The 22,386-nt window shown below is 55.6% G+C and overlaps 2 protein-coding genes across 4 annotated transcripts in view; one reads left to right on the top strand and one right to left on the bottom strand.

Moving 5' to 3' along the window:
- Nucleotides 1-14,015, top strand: part of ASCC2 (activating signal cointegrator 1 complex subunit 2) — a 30,984-nt gene extending 16,969 nt beyond the window's left edge. For all 3 annotated transcript variants that reach the window (XM_070400259.1, XM_070400258.1, XM_070400260.1), the window contains 12 exons: nt 1,211-1,285; nt 1,685-1,792; nt 2,022-2,090; nt 2,302-2,376; nt 2,689-2,869; nt 4,132-4,346; nt 4,983-5,102; nt 8,638-8,731; nt 8,968-9,098; nt 9,652-9,751; nt 10,559-10,638; nt 11,176-14,015. In XM_070400259.1, the coding sequence (XP_070256360.1) occupies nt 1,211-1,285; nt 1,685-1,792; nt 2,022-2,090; nt 2,302-2,376; nt 2,689-2,869; nt 4,132-4,346; nt 4,983-5,102; nt 8,638-8,731; nt 8,968-9,098; nt 9,652-9,751; nt 10,559-10,638; nt 11,176-11,347 (1,420 nt within the window). In that variant the 3' untranslated portion in view covers nt 11,348-14,015. The remainder of the gene's footprint in view (nt 1-1,210; nt 1,286-1,684; nt 1,793-2,021; nt 2,091-2,301; nt 2,377-2,688; nt 2,870-4,131; nt 4,347-4,982; nt 5,103-8,637; nt 8,732-8,967; nt 9,099-9,651; nt 9,752-10,558; nt 10,639-11,175) is intronic.
- Nucleotides 14,016-19,738: 5,723 nt separating this feature from the next.
- Nucleotides 19,739-22,072, bottom strand: UQCR10 (ubiquinol-cytochrome c reductase, complex III subunit X). The gene is made up of 2 exons (XM_070399190.1): nt 21,882-22,072; nt 19,739-19,996 (listed from the first exon to the last, which is right to left on the bottom strand). The coding sequence occupies exons 1-2, from the start codon at nt 22,029-22,031 to the stop codon at nt 19,958-19,960; spliced, it is 189 nt and encodes a 62-aa protein (XP_070255291.1). The 5' UTR covers nt 22,032-22,072; the 3' UTR covers nt 19,739-19,957.
- Nucleotides 22,073-22,386: the final 314 nt, after the last annotated feature.

Raw genomic sequence — 22,386 nt, 5'->3', positions numbered from 1 at the left:
ATGAACCTATAGGATTTTTTTCAGACATTCGCTATTATAAAAAAAAAATGCTATAAAGAATAACTCTTTGGTTGTCTAACACTATGTTGTGCACCTGAAGCTAATACAAAATAATACTGAATGTAAACTGTAATTGAAAAATCAAATTATAAATCATCGAAACAAAACAAAAGAGTAACTTTGCACACCCATCTTGCACTTCTGCAAGTATTTCTGAGGACCAAATTCCTAGAAGTAGCATTGCAGGGGCCGGTGATATATGCATTTAAAATTTTTCTAGATCTCGCCCAATCCCCCTCCATAGGAGTTGTTCCACCTGACTCTCCCCACAGCAATGTATCCTGGCAACACCTGCATCTGGGCCACACCGCCCTCTCTGTCTTCTGCGTGCCATCCCAGGGGCCCACTAAGGCCTCTTTGGCCGGTCACCCTCTGCTACATGCGGCATTACACTAGGCTAGAAGTGGCCAGACATCAGCCAGTTGACAAACATTTGCCTGTAAACGTTCACGGAGCACGTGCTACGGATGCAGCACTGTCCTAGGCACAGAGGCTGCGTTTCTGGCTTTGGGGCGCTAGGATGCTCAGACAGAAGTAGTCGACAGGAGAGAGGTGGCTGCATTGAAATTCAAGGACAGCCTGTTCTGGTGCCGTGCTTCTGGTCCTGGGAAGGAGTCATCGCATGGGGGAGCCTGATGATGAAGCGCGTGGCTGGCTTAATTGAGGGTTAAAAAAAAAGCGTGTGGCTGGAACGGAGAGTTCCAATCCCATCCGGGAAGGTGTGGGTGTGAGGTCGCCATAACGAGAAGCAAGGCCGTGCCAGGTGAGGATGTCCCAGAGAGAGGAGTTACAACTTGAGGACAGAGGAGGTGGGCAGCGGCTAGAAATTTCTGAGCACAAAAGAGAGAGTGACCCGTGTGTTTCTCAAACCTCAGTGCGTCGGGGTGGCCGTCTGTCGCCCTGTTAGAATGAGCCTATCAGATGGTTTCCCATCTGAATGGGAGGCGTGGCTGCTGGTCACTTCCTGGGACCCACACAGCGGGACAGGCTGGGGTGAGCGTGGGGAAGAGCCAGGGTTGTCCCCGGAGAAAACTGTGGGTAACTTGGGAGCAAGAAGTGCGCCTTCCTCCTCCCTTGGGTTTGCTCTGCTTTCCTCGTGACGTGTCGTGTTTATGAACGAAGGTAGCCTTTACCCACGTGTCCTCCACAGACTCGCTTCCTTTTACGAAATAGCAATTCCCGAGCTGGAGTCTGCAATTAAGAAGAGGAGGCTCGAAGATAGCAGGTGAGGCGGGGACAAAACTCTGGGTGGTCCTGTGGGTGAGAGAAGCCGGAGCACAGGCCCTGCTTCAGCATCCCCGTCTCCAAGGCAACGGGTGGGACCAAGGACCACGCACCTTTGGCTGGTGCATCCCTACCCAGCAGCCTCCTGGCCCTGGCATCGCAGCCCTTTCGCCTCAGCTGTGCTCTAAGCTCGTGCTGACGGCCCGCTGCTTCCGGGCCCACCGTTTGAACTAGAAGTGACCCTGGAACCAGACAGCCTCAGAGCCTGTAGCCTTTTCCCCGCTGCTGTCAGCAGTGAGCTGTGAGGCCTGCTCAGCCCGGGGCGTGTATGGGCTGGAGCTGGGTGGAGTGGGATTAGTCTCTCAAATCCCTATTTCTCTCTTCCCCTCGGCCTTCAAAGGCTGCTGGGTGACCTGTGGCAGAGGCTGTCCCACTCCAGGAAGAAGCTGCTGGAGGTTTTTCACATCCTCCTGTACCAGATCTGCCTTCTCCCCATCCTAGAAAGCAGGTGAGCCCTTGGGCGCCGCCCCCAGGTGGAAAGCCTCCGCCCCAGCCCAGCAGGGCCATCGCCCTCACGATCTGCCCCCTCTCCTGCCTCCATCGCTGAGCAGGAAGGGAAACCAAGAAAAAGCCTCTTTCCTCCAACTGGCCGGAGGCCTTGCGCAGGGCGGGGCGGGCGGGAAGGAACTTCGGATCATCTGCATTGGCTGAGCTCATCCCCTGCTGTCCTGTTGCAGCTGTGACAACATTCAGGGCTTCATCGAAGAGTTCCTGCAGATCTTCAGCTCTTTGCTGCAGGAGAAGAGGTGAGTGTGGCTGAGCTGGAACCAGCAGCGGGACAGGCCCATGGTGCCTCATCAGCCCCCACAGACCTTGCATAACAGAGCCCCTGCCGTAATCACCAGGGTCTAAGGTTCTGGAATCTGTCGTTGGGCAGCAGACACGGGGTGTGGCCCACAGCAGGCCAGTGCCCCTGTGGCCCCAGCCCTCCCCTCCCATCTGCTGTCTGTCTGGCAGGTTCCTCCGGGACTACGATGCGCTCTTCCCGGTGGCCGATGACGTCAGCTTGCTGCAGCAGGCCTCGTCCGTCTTGTATCCTTCTCACAGCCCCGGGGATGGGACCTGGCCTGACCAGGCCAGAGGTGGGCTGCCGGGGCCCAGGGGAGCAGAGGGCGGTTGACCTGAAAACACACAGGAGCTGCTTCCCCCGGGCCCCTGCCCAGGCCCGAGCCCGGTTCCTCATGCAGCCCAGGTGCCTTGCTGGTGCCCGGGGTGCATCCCAGACAGCCCTGGCAGCAGCCACATGATCAGATGCTGGGGAGGGATTGAGAAATGAAGCTGCCTCCGAGCTGAGGGGGCAGAGAGGCTGTGGTCCCCAAGAGAGACCCCTTAACACATCCTCAGAGATGAGACACGGGCTGCCTACATCCTCCAGGCGGTAGAGAGTGCGTGGGAAGGGGTGGACCGACGGAAACCCACAGACGTGAAAGACCCCCCAGTGGCCGAGGATCTTAATGGCGTTGGGGCGGCCGCAGGGCCAGTCAGTGGACCGGCCTCACATCCGGAGAACTCGGAGGAAGAGGAGGTGTGTCTGGAGTGGCGCTTTCTCCCGTGGCAGCCGCTCCTGTCCTCATCCTGTCTGAAGGGTTGGGGCAGCAGAAACCTCCCTTCTTGGTTTCTGCCCCTGTGGGGGGCGGGGGGTGGCGGGGTTGGAACGGGCAGCCTCGCCCTGCCTGTCAGCCTGTGCTGCCTCAGAGGGTCCTGAGCTGGGCGTGCTGGGCCGGTTAAGGAGAGCTGGTCTCCTAAGCTGTCACAGCCTCAGTTTCCCCCAATCAGATGCAGCCATCCTCTGAGCAGGTCCCGTGGCTCCGCTCTGGCTGCAGCTGGTGGGGTGCCAGGTCTCACTGCGTGGCCCCTGGAAGCCCCTCCGTAGGGCTGCGGGCCCGCGGAGCCCGTGTGGGAGCCTCTCCTCTCCTGCCGCCTCTCAGGCTTTTCCAGAGCCACCAGGTCCGTGGCTGTGCTGAGCCCAGGACTCTGCCCCTGTGTCTGGAGGCGGCGTGACTTGGGGAGTAAGACCACACAGTCTCTGGGGTCAGGCAGCTCAGGGGTCTATCCGGGTCCTGCCCCTCGACAGCCGTGTGGCCTTCGGCAGCGTCACCCACTCCGAGCCTTGGTTCCTCATCTGTCAGGTGGGGCTCGTCGCTGTCCCGCCTCCCTGAGGTTGTTGGAACTCCCAGGGCGGCTGCGTGGCGCTCCCTGAACGTGGCCAGCCCTCGGTGCCTCGTTAATAGACACTGACATGCTTCTCAGAGCCCCGTGCCCTCACTGTCACAGGGCCTTGGGGAGTGACAGCCCTTCACCTCTGCCCACCCCCCTCCCCATTTGGCTGCTTATCTGAGTCAGCGAAGGTTTTGTTGTCTTGTATTTGGGAATTTCCGTAAATGAAAAGCCTAACAAAATTAGGCCACATCAAGCAGTCTGTAAACGGGCTCCCTTATTGAGAAGCATCTGATTACAGGGAAGCATCGCCCCACGGCCTGGGACTGGTGGCTGCGTCCCCCCATGGCCAGCCGCCCCTGGTTAGCGTGAAGGAACCTCTGAGGCGGGTGGCGTATGAGTGCTTGTTCATAAGGAGGAGGCTGAGGCTCGGAGGCCAGAAGCAGCTCGGCTGGTCAGTCCTAGAGCCCCTTCCCATAGGGAGGGAGCGGAGGCTCGGAGAGACTTGGCAAAGGGCTGATGGCTATAAGGGCCAGGACTGGCACCAGGTCCCCGGATTCCTGGTCCAGTGCTGTTTGGGGCCTGTTGCCCCAGCACGCACCTGGCCTCACCTTCCCCTCCTTCCCACAGTGCTTGGGGGCCGCTGCCGCCCTGGGCCCCCCCGTGAGTGGTGTGGAGCTGGACTCGCTCATCTCCCAAGTGAAGGACCTGCTCCCGGACCTCGGGGAGGGCTTCATCCTGGCCTGCCTGGAGCACTACGGCTATGACCCGGAGCAGGTGATCAACGACATCCTGGAGGAGCGGCTGGCCCCTGCCCTCAGCCAGCTGGACCGCGGCCTGGACAGGTGGGGAGACGCGGGAGGAGGCTCCTGGCCGCCCGCCTGCCCGGGGCCTGGCCAGAGGTGCTCTGCGGGCCTTGTCAGGGCCCCGTCTTCGCTCCTCTGCTTCCCACTCTTCCCCGTCATTGCCACTTCCCAGGAGATCCCTAAGGAAGGGCAGCAAAGTTTCTAACTTCCTCCATATCGACCCTTTCTGAGTTTGGCCCACTGCTTCCCTAGGAGCCCGTGGGGCAGCACGAGTGAGTGTGTGAATGGGTATTTCTTCCATGAACAAATGATGTTTATCAAACAAGTGGATTGAGTTAGCTCTGCCTTTGGACAAGCTTTTCAGCCTCTTTGTGCCCATTTTACAGATGAAGGCACTGAGGCACAAAGAGGTCGAGTGATCTCTGGCTGCCTATCTCATAGGGCTGTCGTGAGCAGCAAATGAGGGAGGGGACTTTTAAGAAAATCGGTGTGAATGGGCAGCGGGACTGAGGGGGAGCCTTGGGTAAGGTGCGGGTCATTCCAGGCAGCGGCCAGAGAGGGCAGGTGTTTAGATTGTGTCCCAGGTGTGGCTGTTGAAGGCGAGTGGTAAGGGGGAGTGGGGTACAGGTGGGCATGAGCCCCCCTTACACTGTTTTCTGTGCCCCCTCCCCCCAGAGAAATAAAGCCCGACCCGACGCCTCTGCTGGCATCGCGTCACAACGTCTTCCAGAACGATGAGTTTGACGTGTTCAGCAGGGACTCAGTGGACCTGAGCCGGATACACAAGGGCAGGAGGTGAGTGCAGGGGGCTGCGGGGTTGCAGGCACCCCAACTCCGCAAGCGCAGCGAGAACGCGAGAGAAACCATGGCTTCGTCGTTAGGAGACGGCTCCCTGGCAGCGGAGACCTGTATCTTGCTTGCTTGTTTTTTCAGTTGGGTACCGGTTCTTTAACAATTGTATTTCAGAATCATCACAACAGTTAAAAATTCATTTTAGTGAGTCCTCCTCGTTGATAGCAAAAGGTCAGAGGGTCCAAACTCTCCCCTCCGCCTGGCATTGTTGGATATGCCGGCCGTCGGGCCTCTGGGTGGGGAGCTGGGCAGGGCTCCTTAGAAAGTCTCCCCGAGACCTGACTCCTCCAGGCTGCGGCCAAAGGAGGAGAGTAAGGACCCGCCCTGAGCGAGCTTTCCAGAAGGCAAGCGTGTTTCATTTTAGGGCCCTTCATATACTGTACTTTTAGTTTATGTCCTTCCTACTTTCTTGGCGTTGAAAGACCATTCGCGATTTATTCATTCAGTCAACAAGTAGCTGCCCAGAGCTCTGGCCTCCCTGGCCCTGGATTGCTTAGGTGCTGGGATGCAGCGGGGAGTGAAACAGACAAGCCCCTGCCCACATGCGTTTGTGGTAATCAGTTCATCGAACAGCAACGTGAAGTCGGTTGTAACAGGTGCTACAGGTCGAGCGAGCAGACCTCCACGCCGCTGGCAGGGGCTTCGAGCAATCCAGGCAGGAGGGCTCCTCTGAGGCGGTGACATGGGACCAGGGGAGGAAGGGGGAAGGGTCCGCGCAAAGCGGGGGAGGAGAAGCTTCCACACAGAGAGCACAGTGGGGCCGCGGCCCCGAGGCCATGGGGAGATGGCGATGGTCCCACGGGCCAGTGCACTTTGTTCTGGAAAGATCACCTGACTTTGGAAGGGGAGCCCCTGGGAGGGACTGACAGTCGGCTGTGATGGTAGAGGGGACAGCATAGTAGAGAATGGCAAAAATAAGACGTTGACAACACTGTGCTCGTCTCCCAAAGTTCCCCTAAAGGGTGGTGTTTGATGAAATCCAGAACTCTGGGCACCGCTGGGCCAGTACAGCCTGCCCTTTCCCCGGCATATGATGGAGACAGTGGCATTCAGACAGGGTGGGGATCTGCCTGTCCTTACGACAGGATCCCCAGTGGCAGAATCGCAAGCTGCTGCTGCAGTGAGGCGCCCGTGCGACTTCCCCTCCCCAGGGCCGCTGGGAGCTTGGCTGGCCAAGTGCTGGAGAGCGGGCATAGGCCAGCTATAAAGTCATCTGGCTGGCTGGACAGGAAGCAATTGGAATCTGCTTAGTCACACACATTGCAACAGCCCCAGATCCGAGGCCAGAAATGGTCTCCTGCTTCAGTGGCCACTGTTCCAGGCCAGAAGGAGCCTCTGTAGCTTGGGCTGTGGGTAAAGGGGCAGACGAGGAGGGCTGCGCCCCCGCGCATAGGGCGGGCGCTCCCAGCCGCCAGGCAGAGTCTGGGTGGCAGCTGTTTACTGAACTCATTGTGCCGGGTAGCCCAGGGCTGAGGTTTGCAAAGAGGCAAGGCCTTTGTCCGTGTACTCATTATTTATTCATTCAGCAAATATTTATTAAGCAATTTGCCAGCGCTGGATCCTGAGCTTAACAGTAGGGAGATGATGTGAACAGGGCACCCAGGCTTCGCCCTAAAACGGCAGAGACCGTGGGAAAGACAGGCCATGCAGCACGCAGTGATCAAGGAGGTGAGGGGCTTGGTGGGGACACCTGTCCTAATCTGGGGAGGGCAGAGGGCTCAGGGCCCTGGCCCTGCCCTCAGAAGCACAGGAGAAATGAAGTAGCACAGGCAGGTCACACTTGAACTCCCAGGGCATGCTGGCTTCCATGCGGCACACTCCATGCTGTCTATTTGCCCGTCACCCTCGCTAGACTGTGAGTCCATGAAGTCAGACCCATATCTACTCTTTCCTGAATCTCGCCCCAACTCAGTGCCAGTATCCTGCCTGGCACATAGTAGGCTCTTAGTAAAAGCTGCTGAGAAAAGTCCAGTCCTACGCTGGAGGCTGCAGTCCCGACCTGCCCCAGGCTCCGGGGCTGACAGCCCCACAGACGCAGGCTGTATCAAAAGCCAGTTCATAGAAGGTTTTGATGGAGGCCGCGTATGGCTTTGTGTCTCTTCCCATTCCCACCCCCTTATCCTCGGTACATTCCAGAGGCCTGATTTCACAGCTAAGCTGGACTTTCTTGCCTAGCATCTCATATTGATTTTCCCCTGCAGGGCTCAAAACTGCATTCCACAGGCCTCCGTGTCTGACAAGCCAGGTTTTTCTACAGATTCGCCGAGCTATGAGTCAGGAGGTCTGAGTCCCCACTGTGGCTGTGCTAGCTCATGGCCTTCCCGGGCAGTCCCTCCCCTGCCCTGCACCCGAGCTCCCTCCTCTGTGACACATCAGGAATGAACTTACAGGCATTTTTCCCTGTGCGATATGACATGCAAGATTGAACATAGGCCAATGAGAAGGCCGCCATGGTGAAGTGGGGGTGAAAGGAAGAGGTCAGGAGGGGTCCTGACCTCTTGATCCCCAAGATCCCCTGGTGCTCCCGTGAGCTCAGTAGGAAAACTCCATGTGGCCTTGCTCCTTCTTAAATGTTTGTTTTAAAAGATTCACACACCCCGGACCCTTCCGGGAGTGCCCACTGTCATTGCGTGGGGCTCACTACCCCTCTGTGCGTTTACACACACAGGTACAGACGTGCCCACAGGAAAGACAGTCTTACTTGCTTTCAGCCTTTCATACAGATGGGATCGTGCTGTATGCATTTTCTGTAGCCGGGTTTTTCCTCTTCAGAATTCTTTCTCCATCCGCATAAGCTGATCGACGTCATTCTTGAGAGCTGCCGCACGGCGTGCGGTGGTAGAGATGTGGCCCAGGTCACTTAGCCATCTCACTGGTGATGGCGTTGGTTGCTTTCCATTTTCACGATTCACAAACGATGCTGAAAACAGAAAATCCCCCATCAGACCTCTTGGTACACACAGCCAGCGTTTCTCTAGGGTGGGTGCCCCGAAGGGGAATTTACTGGTTAAAGGGTGTTTTATATTCTTTTTTAAAAATATATATTTTTTTTATTGATTTTTTTACAGAGAGGAAGTGGGAGGGATAGAGAGTTAGAAACATGGATCAGCTGCCTCCTGCACACCCCCTACTGGGGATGTGCCCACAACCAAGGTACATGCCCTTGACCGGAATCGAACCTGGGACCTTTGAGTCTGTAGGCCGACGCTCTATCCACTGAGCCAAACCAGTCAGGACTGTTTTATGTTCTAACAGCTGCTCCTGGGACGTCCTCTAAAGCGCTGGGCCCGGGCACATGGGCACCAGCAGCGGCGAGTCCCACCCCCCCCCCACCCCGCCAGGGCTGGATAGGAGTCGTCCCCGTTTGCTCTGGCCTGAGGGTAAAGAAGGGAGCCCACGGTCTCTCTGGACCCTGGACACAGCCTCCGGAGCCTGACGGTCCTTTCCTCTCTCCTTCGCTGCTTCCGCTCAACGCCAGGAAGGAGGAGAACGCGAGGAGCCTGCTGAACGACAAGCGGGAGGTGGCGGCGCAGCGGCAGCGCTACGAGCAGTACCGTGTGGTGGTGGAGGAGGTGGGTGCTGGGCTGCGGGGCCCCGAGCAGTACTGTGTGGTGGTGGAGGAGGTGGGTGCTGGGCTGCGGGGCCCCGAGCAGTACCGTGTGGTGGTGGAGGAGGTGGGTGCTGGGCTGCGGGGCCCCGAGCAGTACCGTGTGGTGGTGGAGGAGGTGGGTGCCGGGCTGCGGGGCTCAGGCTGGCTGGGGAGACCAGCGGCCCTGGGCCCCTCTGACCCACCCGTCTGCCACCGCAGGTGCCGCTGCAGCCAGGCGAGGGCCTGTCCTACCGCGGCGATGACTATGAGGATGAGTATGACGACACGTATGATGGCAACCAGGTGGGCGCCAACGATGCCGACTCCGACGACGAGCTCATCAGCCGCAGGTGAGGCCACGGGGCAGGTAGAGGGTGGAATTCCGGGGCAGCGTGGCTTTCGGGCCCCGGGCTCTCCCAGAGCCTCTTGTTTATACACGTGGGGAGGCCGAGGCCCTGATCACATGAGGACGTCAGTGGCAGAACCAGGGCCCAAACTCCGAGTCCAGTGCTCTCTCCAGCCAGTCACCCCCTTGGCTGGTTGGTCCAACCCACCCTCAGTGGGGTCCCCTAATTTAACTTCATGCAGTATTTTCACGCTGTTCTCAATTGCAGAAAGCCTTTCCCGGTGGGTTTAGATGGAGATTACCCAGTACAGATGAAAAGTGAACTAGAGAGCCCCCGGCCCAGGCTCAGTACCCCCCCAAGCCTGTACGTCAGACCCTGGGACCCTCAGAGAATCCGGGGGCTGGAGCAGAGCCGGCGGGAAAAGCACTTTGGTTTTTCCCAGCCTCCGGAGCCTGTCCCATCAGGCCCCTCACCCGCCCCTCACCCGCCCGTTCCCTCTGCCCTGAGGCTCTGGGTTTAATGTTGCCTTTGATTTGACCTTCTCTCTAAACCGTAGGCCCTTCACCATCCCTCAAGTGCTAAGAACCAAAGTGCCCACAGAAGGGCAGGAGGAGGATGACGAGGAGGAGGAAGAAGCTGAAGACGAGGCCCCCAAGGTACCTCCTCGACAGGTGGCGGATGAGGGAGGAGGGCGCAGCTCTGAAGGGCAGTGGAGAGCACTGTACCCCCTCCTGCTGGCCTGGAGGCAGCCCCGCCTCGCTGCCGGCCGAGAGGGCACCTTCAAGCCCAGATGTCTGCTCGGAGAGCTGCTGGCTTCGGACTCGCCTCCGCTGCCCAGGGAGGGCCCAGGGAATGGATCAGAGGCCGGGCCTTTGAGCTGCTGGGTTCCCTCGGCCCAGGAGCCGGGGGCCGGGAGAGGGCAGCTGCGTGCCTCTGTGCCCACGATGGCAATTTCTAAAATCAGAGAAGCCTTAGAGCCCACGGGCCCTGGGAGACCATCTCGGCTGGTGGGTTTGAAAATTTTATTTTTTAGCAGCTAAACATTTTCTTCAAATAAAATCTTAACTAGAACCTCAACACAGAGGACAGTGAAAAGCCGTGATGCTCAGTGTGAATGGAGGGGCAGCCCAGGGCCCCTGGGTCTCCTCGGGCCCCCACCAGGGTGATAAATTCAGATGTGTTCAGGGCCAGGCCACCAGCCCCCATCGCTCCCATTTGTCGTTAGGTTCCAGCTATAGTCACCCCCCCCACCATGCCGTCCGGGACCCTCAGTCCCTGGTGCCGCCTCCCCCTTGGGCAATTGGGGGAAGGGACAGAGGCGGCGTTCTGGGGCCGGGCCCTGCCCTGCTGCGGCTCCCCCGGCTCCTGGCATGGAGGCATCGACGAGATTCAGTCAGTGCAGTCTCGCCGCAGCTTGGGCATCTGGGACGACGCGTGATTCTTTCTCCCCCTCCCCTCCGCAGCCCGACCATTTTGTGCAGGACCCTGCGGTGCTACGGGAGAAGGCAGAAGCCAGGCGCATGGCCTTTCTCGCCAGGAAGGGGTGAGCATTCAGGAGCTGTTTCTGGTGGGAGGGAGCCCATCCGGGAAGTCCAGGTGGCCCAGCTCTGCCGCCCACCCTTACACCCCGTACTTGACAGACACTGAGGGCATGTGTCCCCTCGTGTGAGAGCCCGGTGTGTCCAGCCTGCTGGCTGGTGTCAGGCAGACTGTAACACTGAAAGAGCCCAGAAGGGCACTTGGTGGCCGCCAGCACCAGGCCCCGGATGGAGAAGGGGGCCCATCCCCAAGCCTTCCTCCTCCCTAGTGTGGGCTGCCCACTAGCTGGTCCTTCCTCACCGCCCAGCCAGGGTCCCATCCGCAGGCCAGGCTCAGAGAAGAGAAATCACCAGGCACAGCTGCCAGGGCCCCGAGCCCCGCCCCCGCGAGGCTCCTCTTCTCCTCCCGCTGGAAGGGGGGGCCTGGGCGGCCTGGCCCAAGCTGCACCCTTTCCCAGGGATCGTCAAGGAAGGCCGAGGCTCTTCCTAGCCGAGCTCCTCTGGCTGATGGTTCTCCTGGGGATGGGTCGTTCCTCCCTTAGGTACCGACATGACAGCTCAGCAGCTGTGGCCGGCAGCCCCCGGGGCCACGGGCAGAACCGTGAGACAACCCAGGAACGCAGGAAGAAGGAAGCGAACAAGTCGACACGAGCCAATCACAACCGGAGAACCATGGCCGACCGCAAACGAAATAAAGGCATGATTCCCTCCTGAAGCCGCCACGCCAGGGCCCGCGAGGAGGCAGCGGTGCCAAGCCCGCCAGGCCGTTTCCATAGCTCAAGGCCTGCTCGCCAGAGACCCAAGTTCAACTCGACCCCTCAGCAGCCTCAGCTTTGCAGCCCCTGAGAAGGCCGCCTCGTTGTCCACCAGCCAGCCGTGAGCGCCCTCCTGCAGAACACACAGTGCCTTATCCCACAGCAGAGGAGCCCCTGGGCCAGCAGCAGGCAGAAGGGAGGGACAGAGCCCCAAGGCGAGGCCCAAAACCTCTTGCAGCAAGACACCGCTTCCCTTTTCTCTGGACGGCAGAAAACCTGTGTATTCCAAACAAAAAAGGCCTGCGAATAAAGCGTTTGACCCTTTTAAGCAATCATCCGAGATGTGCCCGTGACCCGCCGTCCCGCGTCCCATCCTCCCGTGACAGCCACTGAGGAGGGCAGGACGTCTCCGGGTTCTTCCCATCAGCCTCTCGTGCTTGCCTCACGTGGCACCCCTCCCGATGCCGCTCTGCCTTGCTGTGTGTCCCCGAGAACATCGCTCCCTTCTCTGAACCTCCAGCTCCTGCTTGTGGAAGAAAGGACTCGGGGTGTGAGGCCCTGCAGTCCTGTCTGTTCTCTCTTAGTCCCCACCACCTGCCCCCGAGGAGGCAGGCCCCGTTGTCAGCCCCAGAGCACAGAAGAGGAAGGGGAGGCCCTGAGCCGACGGTGCCGGCCTGGGCCATAGCTAGGAAGTGGGCGAACAGGGATGGACACGCAGGTGGACCCCTGGCCTCTAAGGCCCCTGGCCCCCTGGGTGGTGTCACCTCCATCTCTGCTGGCCTGAGGACACTTGGCACAGCCAGGACCAGAACTCAGTGCCTCCTGGCTGTGCGTATACCATAAATCCTCCAAAAATGAGGGGTCGGAGATCAGAAGAAGCAAGTGAGGATGTTACTGCCAGGCCCTGTTGGAGCGAGTGGGACTTGGGCCTAGTTCCCCAGAGCCCCCTCCCCGGCATGGCCAACCGGCTCCGAGCGTGGCAGCAGCTGCCGTCATCCCGATTCCCGGGCCTTCAGAATGTGGCTGCACAATGGCGGTCAGCAGTGGGCCGTTCGCTCGGCTGATCCGAGCAGCGGAAGCCAGGGCCCCTGCCCAACTGGTCCTTGATTGTCGCTCTGGTTGCCAGGACAGTTCATTTGCATGTGGTTAGGATGAGCGGGAAGCAGCGGGGCAGACAGGCCCTTGACAGATTGGTTGTGTGCGGTCAGCCCGCTCGAGTGAAAATCGATGGCAATTCTCCCCCATCGCGCCCGGGCTCTGGGTGCGTTGGAGACACAGAGCTGATATGGGGGCGGTGTCCTCCCCTCGTGCTGCCGAATTATCTGAGATCAGGCCCCCGGCAGCCACCCCGCCAGGCGGCAGGAGGGCTATTTCCTTCTGCCGGCATTTGCCAGGGCCGGGGTGGGGGCCGTTCTTTTTCTGTCACTGGCCCAGCTCCTCCCTGGAGCAAAGGGAGGTGGTTCAGGGAGCTCCCAGCCTTTACACGTCATACCTGTTACTGTTCGCTTGGCCCCTCTCACTTTCACTCTGCCGTCTGCACCTCCTGACCAGAGTGGTGTCCAGGCCGCACCCGCTTCCTGGCTTAAAGGCCTTGAGAAGACAGAAGGGATTTTTCCAATTTTCCAGAACGTCCCGCCAGGCCAATTGAACCTCCCTGGAGGATCTGCATGCTTTCTCATTCCAGATCTTGAGGGCACCCTTTCAGGGATGCTTTGAAAACAGCTCAGGGTCATGCAGAATGGTGCTGGCAGGCACACCCCTTCGCCTCATAGGGTCTCAGTTTTCTCATCTGCAAAGTGGGTACATTGGCCCAGATGAATGGTTTACACTTGGTGCCTGTTAAATCCTCTGAGGCAGCCCCAAGGTTTAAGACGGGCAATAGCAGATGTGCTCTAAGTGAAGTGGGATGGGGGCCCTGAACGCTGCCCACTGGCTCACTGGGACCCACCACTTCTGCTTCTGAAGCAAGAATTTTCAAGTGCCTTCTCTGTTCCCTGGCAGAGAACATGACCATGACAGGCATTTCCCAGGAAGCTTTTAAGACCTTGTGCCTCTGAGAGAGACTCGTGTTTGTTTCTAGTCTGTGAGTGGCGATGATGGTTAGCATGTTTGCTTGGACAGCGCTTCTGTGCTGTGAGTGGGTGGACAGAGCGCGTCATTGTTTATAGAAGGGAGCCGGGAGCACAGGGAGTGACTTGCCCGGAGCCCAGGGCGAGTTAGCGGCAGGGCCTGCACGCAGAGCCTTTCTGAGGGCCCCTGAGCCAGCAGGTGCAGCCAGAGGAGGAAATGGTTGTCAAGAACCTGCCTGTCCCTGTTACACCAAGAGCTTGGGGTAAATAATACAGGGAGGGAATAAAAATAAAAACAAACCCACCAAAAATGCCGGGGGCTGGGGGTGGAACACCCCTTTTATATGTCAGTGAAACGATGCTAGCCACATGGGAAACTAAATATTCAAGAACGATGTTTTTTGAAGTTTGAAAGCAGAATACATGCTGGTGAAAATGTAAAAAAAAAAAAAGATTTTGCATACAGACCACATCTGGAAGGGAATGTGCATGAATGAACACGATGATGAGACCACGATGAATTGTAGTGAAAATAAAGGTACTTACTGAGGACTTGCATGGCCAGAGTGTCACTGGGCTCTTTCCTTGCCTTGTCTTGTTACTTCTCAGGCACAGGTGAGAAGATTGAGGCTAAGAGAAGGCAGACAACCTGCCCAAGGTCGCACGTTTAGCAAGTGGCTAAGGAGGGATGCAGTCCCAGGATTGTCTCCTGGAGCCCACGTTCTTTTTTTTTCTTTTTGTTTTTAAATATATTTTTATTGATTTCAGACAGGAAGGGAGAGAGAAATAGAAACATCAATGATGAGAGAGAATCATTGATTGGCTGCTCCTGCGCACCCCCTACTGGGGGCTGAGTCCGCAATCCGGGCAAGTGCACTGACCAGGAATTGAACCGTGATCTCCTGGTTCATAGGTCAACGCTCAACCACTGACCCACACAGGCTGGGCCAGAGCATTAGCTTTGAATGTTTGCTCCCTTCCCTCAGAGCTTGGGCATGGGTGCTTCTTGTGAGAAGTGGGGACGATGGTTCTCCCAGTCCTTGCCTCATGGACACGGGTGATTGTAAGGGTCAGGTGAGATCACGCCTTGGGGGACATGCTAAAAGCAGTGAGCCTTGCGCTGACTGGTCTGGCTCAGTGGACAGAGCGTCGGCCTGCGGTCTGAAGGGTTCGATTCCAGTCAAGGGCATGTACCTTGGTTGTGGGCACATCCCCAGTAGGGGGTGTGTAGGAGGCAGCTGATCGATGTTTCTCTCTCATCGATGTTTCTAACTCTCTATCCCTCTCCCTTCCTCCTTCCTCTCTGTAAAAAATCAATAAAATATATATATATTTTTAAAAGACTAAAAAAAAAAAAAAATGGGAAAGAGGGCATGTCACCTTCTTTGTTCTAAACACCATACTTCTGTTGATATGATCAAGTGACTCCATTGACAGAGGGACAGGGGAGAGGAGGACAGCAGGAAGCCGAGCAGAACGTATTTTCCAAATCTCCGCTCTGCCAGTCTCCCCTGTGGGCCTGTGGGAGGAAGGGTTGCCCCTTGGGGGGCCCCATGGGAAGAAGGTGTTTCATTAGGAAAACTCAGTGAGCCACTGCGACAAGGAGTCACAGGCCATCGCAGCCCTAAGGGAGACCTGTGTGGGAGGGAGACAAGTCTGCTCAGGCCTCAGGCAGGAGGGGGGACAGAGCGGAGAGGAGAGGCGTCGGTTTCATGGCGACAGGTGTGGGGCGGAGATAGGGCTGCCTGCGGATGGATGACGCGTGGCTGCCGGGGTCTGAACAGTGTCAGATGCTGAAGTGAGGTTTCCCGGGGACACGAAGGGGATCCCAGGAAAGTGAGTGGGCCTCGAGGGATGGGAGGATGTCGGCGAACATGGTTTTAAACAGCAGGGTGGGGTGGGGGCCACCGGGGTGATTCCGCTGTACAGTCATCCCCAAAGCTCCGCACTGGCCCCTGAAGACCATGCAGAGAGCCCCTGTTGGTTCACTCCCTGCAGGTGACACTGGCTCATAAGCCTGTGCTAAACATGCCACAAGCATTATCTCAGCTATTGTCTGTGAATTATTATTATTATTATTATTGCCCCATTTTCCACATGGGGAAACCAAGGCTCCCAGAGAGGAAGCAACCCTCCCGGTTGGAGTTCAAACGCAGGCATGTTCCGTGTCCACAGTCCACGCCTCGGCACATCAGGGTGGGCAAAGGGACCCACAGCAGCAAGCCTAGCTGGAAGGTTTCTGAAGTGAAGTTAGAGGTAGCCTGGATCTTAAATGTCAGGCTAAGGAATGTGAACTTGATCTTGCAGGTAGTGGGGAGCCATTGACGGTGTTGGGGCGTTGATCTGGCAGCCTTCCAAGGACGCAGGGAAGAGGAAGGGCCCAGAGCCGCCGAGGAAGGCTCTGTGCAGCTGGACGGCTCCTCGCCAGCACTTCCTCTGCATTTCATCATCGCCTTGTCCTTGAGGCCGGCTGGAGTCTGCCCTTGACATTCAGTCGGTGCGTAAATCCCAGCCTCTCAGGCCACGGCCCCAATGAAAAGAGAAAAATGGTTTGTACAGGGTGTGGAGCAGTGCATACGCGTGTAGCCTTGAGCCAGCTGTCACGCTCCACTCTCACTAGCTGTCACCCTGGGTGGGGGCGCTAACCTCTGAGCCTCACTTCCACTTGTAAAATGGGATGGAGATTGGCGCCCACCTCGGCATGAAGATCCAGGGACACGGGGCCTTGGGCGAGTGCCCAGAGAAGGCAGGTGTGTGTGTGTGTGTGTGTGTGTGTGTCTCCCGTGGGGGCTGTGCCTGCCCCTGGTACACAGTGTCCGTCCCTCACTGACACTCAAGCAGCTGCCATGACTTCTATCTTGCCTGAAGAATTGGTATTCCCTCCAACTTTACATGTTGCTCATTTTATTTTTTATTCTTTTAAATATATTTTTATTGATTTCAGAGAGGAAGGGAGAGAAACATTAATGAAGAGAGAGAATCATGGATCGGCTGCCTCCTGCACACCCCACACTGGGGATGGAGCCTGCAACCAGGGCATGTGCCCTTGACCGGAATTAAACGGAGCCAAACCGGCTAGGGCTGCTCAGACATTTTAAATTCATTGATTTCTCTTCTTTCCTTGGAAGACTCCAGACTCATTTGTAGGACAGTCCTTGTCCCTTCGAATTGGAAGGGCTGGCTGAGTTACAGGATGGAATGTATTTCTTTTTATCACTTACATTGCTTCCCCTCTCTCCTTATTACAAAAGCAGTCATACGTTCAGTGTCGTTCACACAAGGCAGAGAGGACGAAAAACCCCATAATCCTACCATCTGGACATAATTACGGTTGGGGTTTTAGTTCTTATCCTTTGAGCATTATTTCAGAAAAAGGAATACACACATTGGTTTTCCACACACACACACACACACAAAAGGGATCTTACCAGACACGTGCTGTCATCACCACTGTTTCAGTTAGTAAGACATTGTGAACATTTCTCCCATTTCTCATCCTCATCCTTTTTAAGGGCTTAATAGTATTCTCTGTACCAGTGCCCTGTAGTGTGCACCTAGGTTGTTCCTCATTATTTGCTACTAAACTACAATGAGCAGCCAGCCTGCTGGCTAAATGTTCATCCACACCCATGATTATTTTCCCAGGGTAAATTTTGAAAAATAGAACGGCTGGGTCAAATTTTTCTAAAAATATATTTTTCTTGATATTTCAGAGAGGAAGGGAGAGGGAAAGAGAGATAGAAACATCAATGATGAGAGAGAATAGTTTGACTGGCTGGCTCCTGCATGCCTCACATTGAGAATGGAGCCTGCAACCCGGGGCCTGTGCCCCGACCAGGAATTGAACCATGACCTCCTGGTTCATAGGATGATGCTCAACCACTGAGCCACGCTGGCTGGGCTGGATCAAAGTTTTTGACTGTCAAGTTGGCCTTCCCAATAGCAGGATTTGAGAATGACCAGACCACATCTCTTTGCTCGTGCCAGGTATTACAATAACAAAAACCTTCTGAGTTTAATAAGTAAAAGCATATCTAGCTATTTGTTCTGCAAATCCATTCTCGTGGGCCTGAGGAGGATGTAGAGGGGTGTGGTGGATGCTCAGATTTGGTGCCCGGGTCCCCCACAGGAGTGGGGTGCTGGAAGTGCTATCGGCCAGCGGCCTCAGCTGTCAGCCCGGTCAGAGGTCAGCCACGCCAAGAACTGCCCTGACCCATTCTGCCTCCTTCCTAGGCAGCAGCCTCAGTGGGTGATTGACGTGACTGTACAGGGCTGCCCTCTCGCCGGCCAGTGTAGCTCAGTGGTTGAGTGTCGACCCATGAACCAGGTCACTTTTCGATTCCCGGTCAGGGCACATGCCCAGGTTGCAGCAACGCATCCTCAGTATGGGGTGTGCAGGAGGCAGCCGATCAATGATTCTCTCTCCTCATTGATGTTTCTCTCTCTCTCCTTCCTCTCTGAAATCAATACAAATATATATGTATATCTATCTATATATATAGATATATACTTTTTTTTTTAAAGGGCTGCCCTCTCACCCTGCTCAGGACAGCTCTGGAAGGTCATCTCATTCTCAGAACTCCCTGGGGATCAGGGTCAGCAGAGGCCTCCGCTGAGACTGCGCCGGCATCTGCCTTCTCCCTCTGCCAGTTCTGTTTCCTTCCCTTCCTTCGCTGACCCCCAGGGCACTTCTTAATAAAGCTCCCGTGCACTGAGGAGTCCGTTTCCCAGGGATCCCAGCCTGTGATAGGCAGCATTCTTGTGTCCACCGGAGACGAGCCTAGAATGTTCTGAGGGCTGGGCTTTCCTTTCTGCTTTGAGCTGCCAGGACAATTTGGACTCCACCCAGAGCTGAGAAGTTCCGAGCCTTGGCAGGCCGCCCTGCAGGACCTAGGCTTCCGGGTAGCCCCCCGCTGGGTGAATTAAGCAGTCAGCAGGGGAAGATTTACTGCACAGCGATCCTTACTCCTTTGACACCCCTTTAAGATGACAACATCTCCAGAAATCAGAGGAATCGTAGCTGCCATTGTGCAATCTCACAGAGGGTGTTTTACAGATGAGGAAATTGGCTCAGAGAAGGGAAGTAACTTGGCCGACTTCACACAGCCAGGGAGCGCTGGTGCTTGAATTCACCCAGGACTGTCCATTCTTAAAAATCAGTGCTCTTTACACTTCACTCGAGCCACTCGGTGGTAATAATAATATGGATTATTGGATCATCATTCACTTTTAAGTGACACGGAAACTGCAAAGCACTTAATACAAAGCCTGGCTCATATTAAGAAGCTGACAAATGTAAGCTATTGATCAGAAACTCCCCAAGGGCTTCCCTTTCTTAGAATAAAATCTGAACTCCTTTAGCATGGCCGACAAGGCCACACGGTATCTGGCCCTCTCTCTCCCTCCCTCATTTCAGTTCAGTGGATAAACCAAGCTCACACTGAACTCAGGGGCTTCACACTTACTGTTCTCTTTTCTTGGAATGCTCTTCCCCTTGATCTTTACTTGGCTGAAATTTCCATTCAAAATTCCATTCAGCCCAGCCGGCGTAGCTGAGTGGTTGAGCGTTGACCTATGAACCTGGAGGTCACAGTTTGATTCCCGGTCAGGGCACATGCCTGGGTTGCGGGCTCCATCCTCAATGTGGAGCATGCAGAAGGCAGCCCATCAATGATTCTCTTTCATCATTGATATTGATGTTTCTCTCTCTCCCTCTCCCTTCCTCTCTGAAATCAATAAAAATAAAAAAATTAAAAAAGTCTTTCCCTTGCACAACTAGAACGGGTGGAGTAAGGATTCAAACCCGAGTACCATGACAAACCAAACTCTTTAGAGAGCGGAACTCTAGCAGGAGGCTTCGAGTTCTGGCCTAATTCAATCATCAGATGGGTTATGGCCCAGAGAAGCACGGCAGCTTGCTCAGACACACAGCAAGTTCAAGGCGGGATGGAGACTAGACTCTGGGGCCTGGAGTGCCCCACAGTGCTCAGGCCAGGGTTTCTCTTTCCCAGCTGAGGCCATAGTGCCTCCCCATGGCCAAGCCGGTCAGCTCCCCTCCACACGATTTAAGAATGGAATTATCGGTTTGGAAGACAAAGTTGCAGGTCACATCCCCAACCCTAGCTCATGTTTTGAAAACCAGAATTCTTTGGAAGTTAATGGGAAACCCAGAATCATGGAAGCTGCCCTTCAGATGTTTGCAGAGGACTCTGAAGTGGTCCCAAGGAAATGACCAGTGACAATCGGGCCGAGTTAATAAAGCACCAATCCGGAAGCAGGTCTCAAGGACAGCTTACATTTATTTGCTGATGACTCTGACTAATCATACTTCAAACACAGCAGAAGTTAAGAGTCTGTCAGGTGAAGCCATTTCCTAACAACAGCTAAACATGGTCCGTGGACAGTGCTGTGAGCATCTTCTCACACTGAGGCCCCGGCTCCGGGCAAACAGCTGGCGGGTGGGCCTGGTCCATCCGGCCTTGATGGGCGCCTCCGAGGAACTAGTTCTCATACTTGTGCTTGATGTGTTTCCACAGCTTCTGCATTTTAAAGACAAAAGCCACAAACTTTAAGTTTCCCCTCTCACATTTTACAATTATACTCCCACTGCCCTGGTCCCTAAAACAAGCTGGAGAGAAAGTCTTACCACATCCCGACAGTTGCAGCGGGAAAATTGGAAGCAATACCAGGCTTGTCACACATTCCTAATGTTTATAAAATGCTTTGAGCCCTGGCTGGTGTGGCTCAGTGGGTTGGAGCGTCGTTTTGTACACCAAAAGGTCATGGGTTCAGTTCCCATCAGGGCACAGGTGGCAGGTTCAATCCCCAGAAGGGAGGCAACTGATCCATGTTTCTTTCACATCCATGTTTCTCTCTCTCTCCCTCCCTCTCTCTCTAAAATCAATAAAAACATATCCTCAGGTGAGGATTAAAAAAAAAAAAAGCTTTGATGCTCTCAATCACCATGTGAAGTAAGTGGGAAAAGATGTTATTACTTTTATAGGAAATTGAGGTACCGAGATTGAGGGATCTGCCCCAAAGTACAATTATTAAGGAACAGAGCCGGGAAGATGGTTCACTTCTTCAACTCTAGATATGACTTAAGGGATCCTAAGCATAGAGTCCCCAAAACACTTCACACTGAGTCACACTGAGCCATTCTCATTTCTTCAGACCTGTGCTTTCTGGGTCAGGGACTAGCTGGACTCTCATTCCTAAAAATACAGAAGTCATGACAACATACTTCCACGTCTCTCCCAAACACGGGGAACGGCTAGCTGCTTGCAGGAGATGGAACTGTGGTAGTAGCTTTATAGGGGCAGAAAGCTGCCCTGGTCACAGGCAACACAGCGTTGGTGAACAGAGCCTGTGGGACAGCTATGCATTACAAACAGAACGAATGGTGGGACAGGGCTATCTGCACAAGGCGTTCCCTAGTATGAGCCACGATTTAATGATATATAGTCTGCATAGCACCCAGCCCAGCGCCTGCCCGATTCCCTACCTCATGCTTCCAATTTCTCCTGCGGAATGTAGCATGTTATTTTCTTTTTTAATCCTCATCTGAGGACATGTTTTTGTTGGTTTTTTAGAGACAGAGGAAGGGAGGTGGAGAGAGGAAGGGAGGTGGAGAGAGGGAGGGAGGGAGGAGGGGAAGAGAGAGAGAGAAACATTGGTAGGTTGCCTCCCCCACCCACCCCCACCCGGGATCAGGGATCGAACCCGCAACCTGGTTATACAAATGTTCTTTTCTGAGTGGCACCACCTGGCAGGCACGGTGGCATCTTGCCTGTATCTCGAATAATATTCACAGTAAATCCGAGGTCGTTACTATGATCTATGTCACAGGTAAAAGTGAAGCTCAGAGATGCTAAGAAACTTGCCCAACTGAACGTCACAGCTATTAAGAACCGAGGCCCTGTATTCCCACGCAGGGCTCCGACTTCACAGCCCCGACTCGGAACCACAAGGAATGCCGCGCCGCTTGCGCGGGAAGCCCTGCGAACCGAAGGCGCCATCGGAAAAGGCAGCCGCGAGGTCTAAGGGGACAGATGTCCTTTTCGCCATCGTCCACCGCTCCAATCTGCCCTTGAAACCCTCCGCGGAGACAGGGGGTTCAGTCCCAGCCCTGACTTCCTGGTGCTGCAGCCCTAGGAAGTCCTTTGCTCTCCCTAGGCTTCAGTCTGCAAATGGAGAAGTGGGAGATCGAAATATTTAAACGCCCTGGAAAGTGGAATCTATTGACCTCGTTTGACGGTTTAGGATTCACCCCCGGCAGAAAGGGCGGACGGCAGTCTGCAGACAAAAGACGCGCAGGGTTCACCCCTCTTCCTTGTCAAGGTGCACTGCGCCCCGTCCCACCTCCATTCCCACTGACACTTTCAGGTGGGCCCAAGGTCATGGATGGATGGCCTAGGCCCTCACCCCCTGGTTGATGTTTTCGTAGATCGCGTCCGCGCCTTGGTCGAAGGCACGCTCGAAGAACAGGGCACCCACGGCGATGGTTAGGGCGAAGGTAGAGGTTCTGCGGAAGAGCAGGGAGTACAGCCTCCCACTTAGCGTCGGAGCCGCCATGCTTCCCCACCGCCGAAATCGCGACACCGCGCCTGCGCCGCGGCCGACCTTGCTCTCCAAAGGCCTCCGACGTGCAGTGCTTTATGGGACATGTAGTCCCTCTGAATCTCCGTACTCGTCGTTTTGAATCACGGAGGTAACGGATGGCTTACGCGGGACAAAAGTCTTATAAGGTTCAGATCACAGCAGCCCAAACTGTTTGGTAATATTTATTACACAAGTTTACTCCTCAATCATTTCTTGCTGATTGAATATTGCTAACTACAATACCCAGAAGCTCTCGCGCTCCCCCACCTACCCTCAAGGTGTTGCAGCTTTAATTCGCAAAGGTTTCTGGGAAGGGAGAACGGGTACC

Source organism: Myotis yumanensis, unplaced genomic scaffold (assembly GCF_028538775.1).
Source record: "Myotis yumanensis isolate MYYU_CA2020_CCGP unplaced genomic scaffold, mMyoYum1.0.hap1 SCAF_19, whole genome shotgun sequence".
Lineage (NCBI taxonomy): Eukaryota > Metazoa > Chordata > Mammalia > Chiroptera > Vespertilionidae > Myotis > Myotis yumanensis.
The sequence above is the reverse complement of the archived record's forward strand: the minus strand, read 5'-3'. Positions and strand labels throughout refer to the sequence as shown.

Excerpts from the sequence above, each read along its gene's own strand:
- UQCR10 (XM_070399190.1), bottom strand. The coding sequence starts at position 22,031 with ATGGCGGCTCCGACGCTAAGTGGGAGGCTGTACTCCCTGCTCTTCCGC. Across the intron at positions 19,997-21,881 it reads ACGAAAACATCAACCAGGGG|AAGCTGTGGAAACACATCAA; the intron begins GTGAGGGCCTAG and ends TTTAAAATGCAG.